Source organism: Dama dama, chromosome 1 (assembly GCF_033118175.1).
Source record: "Dama dama isolate Ldn47 chromosome 1, ASM3311817v1, whole genome shotgun sequence".
In the NCBI taxonomy this organism is placed as follows: domain Eukaryota; kingdom Metazoa; phylum Chordata; class Mammalia; order Artiodactyla; family Cervidae; genus Dama; species Dama dama.
The window spans coordinates 77,740,230-77,745,378 of NC_083681.1; the positions used below are offsets into that span (position 1 = coordinate 77,740,230).

Genomic DNA, 5,149 nt, shown 5'->3' on the forward strand with positions numbered 1-5,149 from the left:
AAGATTCATCATGCGCAGAATGAACCATTTGAATATGCTTCCTTTACACTCTGTTTCTTGTGCTACAGAACCACTGACATTTATTCAAAATCAGTTCTCCATAGTATTTCCAATGAACCCATTCTCAATTCAAAATCAGAAAGCAAGTTTTCTGTGAAGACCGTTTGAGGCTTTAGAAGCTAGATGGAAAGATTTAGACTTCTAAGAACCTTTTATCTTTTAAAACAGGTTTTATGAGATATAATTGATATACTAAGAACTTATACATGTTCACTGTATAAAATTTCTTAACAACTGTTCATTTCAGAGTTAACAAGCTCTTCTCAAGTGTTGCACCTTTTATACTGAAAGTTACTTGCTATAAGTTAGTTTGAACACGGAACTGCTCCTGAACACATTCAAAGATCACTAAGATCATGTGAAAAGCTAAGCTAAGTTTTGCAATAATGCTGATGCTTATTTTAATTTGTTACTTCACATGTATAACTCATTATTTTTCAACACTTTTCCAATATAGTAAAAGATTATTTTATCCACATTTCAACTTTTCAAAAGATATTCATAAATATTAACTTAATTTGACACTTGAAAATTCTGAGACTTGAAGAGGTTAAGAGGAACCCAGCTCTATGACAGCAGGCACCATGCTTGGCCATGAAATATCTTCTTTAATGATCAGGACTAATAATGAGGATAAAAACAAAATTTAATTATACTTCACATACATGAAAGAGAAAATTACAAATATCAGTAGCATAAATCACCAGTAGTCTCATCAAGTACAAATATGGAGACCCTTTCTGGGGAAACCCGCTATGGATAATAACAGCCTCTGTTGTTTCTTTGAGAGTAAAATTAGTAGCAGTTCTTCTGGAGCTTGAAGCAGGTTAAACAGTTCTCTGTATTACTACTCCAAATGTTAATCCTCCACAGCTGTATACACAGTCACAAAAGTAACTAAAAGTTCTTTTTGTGTCCACAGCAGGTGGGTGTGTTCATACATAATCACTCAACTATTGATCTATGAAGTGGATATTATTATTTAACTTTATAGCTGATAAAACAAGAATGTAAGATGCCAAAGAAATGTACTTCAGATGAAAGAATTTGCAATTGGAAGAACCAGGATTCAAACTGGGTCTTTTCTGATTATCAAACCAAACCATTTAACCAGCAGCATAGACTTTCTCAACATTTTGCAGAAAAAGCTGGGGTCCTATTCTTTGAAGTGGTATCAGAGAAGGGAGAGTTAGGTCTGAGGAAGAAGTCAAGATGAAAGGGCTATTCAATGAAACTATTCAGTTTCCTTACTACTTGGGAGCTCAGAGATATCAATGTGTGTGTGAGTGTGTGTGTATGTGTGTGAGTGTGTGTATGTGTGTGTGAGTAGATGAAATTTATCAGCATAAATTTGCTTCTCAAGTAGAATTAAAGTAATCAAAAGTATAATAATTATGGTCATTTCAAAAGGAGGTTACTAGTTCTCCATTGTTTATTATAACATGACAGTATAGAGCATGGATTACAATTTGGAGCAAAAAATAAAGATGCATAATCTGAACTAATCTTAGCTCTGCCTAAATTTTTAGCTGCTTGGCCTTGAAGAGAATCCTTAATTTCTCTATGCTTCTATTTCCTAATGTGTAAAATAAGCATAAAAATAATGATAGTAACCATCTTGTAAGTTTGTATCAAGGATTAAAACCAAATGTCTGCATAACACTTAGAGCACCCTCAATGTGCAGTTTAGTTAATATTAGCACTTTTGTTAAACTATTAACATTAGTCTATGAGATTGTTTCCTCATGTGCAAAATGAATGATACAATACCAACCATGCAAATTCTTATTGCTGGGAAAAGAAAGCATGTGATAGTATACCATGAATATAGCAAAAAATCATTGGAATGTACATGCTATACCTATTGCAAAGTGATTAGGTTTAGTCAACATGCGTTATGAATACTTTTAATTAGCTCTTGTACCCATTCTTGGGCTTTCCTGGTGACTCAGTGGTAAAGAATCCAGACATGAGTTTGATCCCTAGGTCAGGAAGATCCCCATGGAGAAGGAAATAGAAACCTGCTCCCGTATTTTTGCCTGAAAAATCCCATGAACAGAGGAGTGTGGAGCAGCTATAGTCCATGGGGGTCACTAAAGAGTCGGACGTGACTTAGCAACTAAACAACAAGAGCAACCTGTTGGGAAGAACCCTGGAGGAGGGCATGGCAACCTACTCCAGTGTTCTTGCCTGGAGAATCCCATGGAGGGAGGAGCCTGGTGGGCTAGAGTCCATGGGGCCGCAAAGAGATGGACAGGACTGAAGCAACTTAGCAGATGCACACTGTAGTGTTACTCCTGTTTCAACTATTCTAAGTACTTTGCTACTGTGGTTTCTCTCTCCATCTTCCACCTGTTCACTGAAACCTGCCAACTTCATCCAAGACACACAAAATCTTAGTAGAATAACATCCAAGATTCTCTCTTCATCAGATTTCTTTCATCCTTCCACTCATATTTTCAATGACCTTCCATGGTCCCCCATTTCTTAGAGAGTAAACAGAAAATTTCTAAGCTTTACATCCATCCTTTACCTCTTTTCACACTTAATTGCTATTATCTGGGAAATACACGACTTCAAGTTAGACTCTGAACCATTTCAGATGATTAAAGTCTCTGGCCCATGGGTTTACAGAAGTTCCTCACATCTACATTATTAAAAGAATTTTCTCCTAGGAGGTAATTGGAATAATCTTAAGAACTCAGAATTGTTTCTTCATTAAAAAAAAAAAAAAAAAAAAAACAAAAACAAGAAAGAATTCACACTCGGTAAAGTCTGGGTATTTATTACTTATTAGAATGAAGAAGTTTAATAAGCTTAAGAATGCATAAATTAAAATTATGTTTCCTTTTGATAGCTTTGGACAGTGAATGATGGATTTGTGATCTCCAAAGAAGAGGTTTAGCTTCAGAATCAGGGACCACGCTTGATCACTCAGAGCCTTTGTGTGGCAGAAGTCTTATTACAATGAAAAGGACAGAGAAAAGCTTCTATCATAGACATCAGAAGGGGGACTGAGAGGGCCTCTTATCAAGTCTTATCAAGGCCTTATATACTTTTACCAGACCCGCTCCCAAAACATACATCTTAAATTCAAAAGATTAGAACTGACAATAGAAAGGTCTTACCAGACCCACTCCCACAACATACGTCTTAACAAGATTAGTCAGAAGGTTCCCTTAAGAAGGAGAAACATGTCCTTGAGCAAGATCCATTGTTGTTACATAATCATTAGTAGTACAGAGCTTAATGAAAAACCTACCCTTGAGCAAGATGAGTTGTCTTGTTGTGTAATCATTAGCTCTGGGCTTAAAGAAAGTTCATTTTAAAAGTTATTGTCATGAAAACTCAGTTTAAGAAAAAAAATGGGCTTAAAGAAAGTTAATTTTAAAGATTATTCTCATAAAAGCTCAGTTTAAGAAAGAACATTTTATGTGACTAAGACAAAGCAATGTAGAAAAAGATGTTTATATCTTTCTCCTCCTCCAGAGCCCTGGACCATTTCTCTTTGAGGGCTCCAGACTCCTTATCAACCTACCTAAGAATTAACTCTCTCACTTTTAGGTCAGGAATAAACCATTTCATGAAACACATGGAGAACAGGAACAATGTGACAGAGTTTGTTCTACTGGGGCTCACAGAGAATCCAAAGATGCAGAAAATTGTATTTGCTGTGTTCTTTGTCATCTACATCACCACTGTGGTAGGAAATGTGCTTATCATGGTCACCATCACTGCAAGCCCATCTTTGGGGTCCCCCATGTACTTTTTCCTGGCCTATCTCTCCTTTATTGATGCCTGCTACTCCTCTGTGTGTGCCCCTAAGATGATTGTAGATTCACTCCATGAGAAGAAAACCATCTTATTTAATGGATGTATGACCCAAATCTTTGGGGAACATTTCTTTGGAGGTGCTGAAGTCATCCTGCTCACTGTGATGGCCTATGACTGCTACGTGGCCATCTGCAAGCCCTTGCACTATACAAGCATCATGAACTGGCGGGTGTGTGGGCTGCTAGTGGGAGTGTCATGGGCGGGAGGCTTTCTTCATGGATTCATACAGGTCCTCTTCATCTTCCGCTTACCCTTCTGTGGCCCTAATATCGTAGACCACTTTATGTGTGACCTGAACCCTTTGCTCAGTCTTGCCTGCACTGATACCCACACTCTCGGGCTCTTCATTGCTGCCAACAGTGGCTTCATCTGTCTGTTAAACTTCCTTCTCCTGCTGGTCTCCTATGTGGTCATCTTGCGTTCCCTAAGGGCCTACAGCTTGGAAGCAAGACGAAAAGCCCTCTCCACCTGCATCTCCCACATCACAGTGGTCATTTTATACTTTGTGCCCTGCATATTTGTGTACATGAGGCCTGCAGCTACCTTACCTATTGATAAAGCAGTTGCTGTATTTTATACTGTGATAACTCCCATGTTAAATCCCTTAATCTATACCTTGAGAAATGCCCAGATGGAAAATGCCATTAGGAAATTGTGTAGTAGGAAAGTTACTTCAGGTGTCTTATAAATGTGCTTTAGAGCCAAACATTAATTCGTCTGATACAAAGGTCAAAGTGTATTTTGGATGATTTCAACAAGGAGTATGTAAAGAATAAAGAAGTAAATTATTCACTGCAAATTATACATTCTGCACTGAGGGGAACAGAAATAAGTTCTCAGAAAAAGAGAAAAACATGTATCAAAACCATTCTTTCCATCTTTAGAAAATTCTACCAAATTGAGGTTTATTTTTACTAGTTTCAACCTTGTATGTGGATTCATAGATTTTTTCATCTAATAAAATGAAAGAAGTACTAAGTAGATTAGTATTTACCAGTAATCTCTCTAACAACACAAAGAGATTGTTATAATGCTGCTATTATTCCAATTTTACAAGTGGTGGAATTGAAGGAAAAGGGATGGTTTCAAAGCACATATACCAAAGAGTCAGTAATCAGAATCAGACCCATTTCCCTGACCGAAATCGTAACTGCCTTCATAGATAGCCAAGAAATGATAGAAAGGGAAGAGAATTACTAACTACCTTTTATTGAGACAGAGACTATGCTGGACACATTGTGCATAGTACATTTCA

General features: G+C 37.1%; 1 protein-coding gene across 1 annotated transcript; it reads left to right on the forward strand.

Annotated features, from left to right (window-relative positions):
• Positions 1 to 3,652: 3,652 nt before the first annotated feature.
• Positions 3,653 to 4,582, forward strand: LOC133066426 (olfactory receptor 4C46-like). The gene has a single exon (XM_061157535.1). The coding sequence runs from the start codon at positions 3,653 to 3,655 to the stop codon at positions 4,580 to 4,582; it is 930 nt and encodes a 309-aa protein (XP_061013518.1).
• The last annotated feature ends 567 nt before the right edge of the window (positions 4,583 to 5,149 follow it).

Bases quoted from the DNA above. Each gene is read 5' to 3' on its own strand.
- LOC133066426 (XM_061157535.1), top strand. From the start codon at position 3,653: ATGGAGAACAGGAACAATGTGACAGAGTTTGTTCTACTGGGGCTCACA.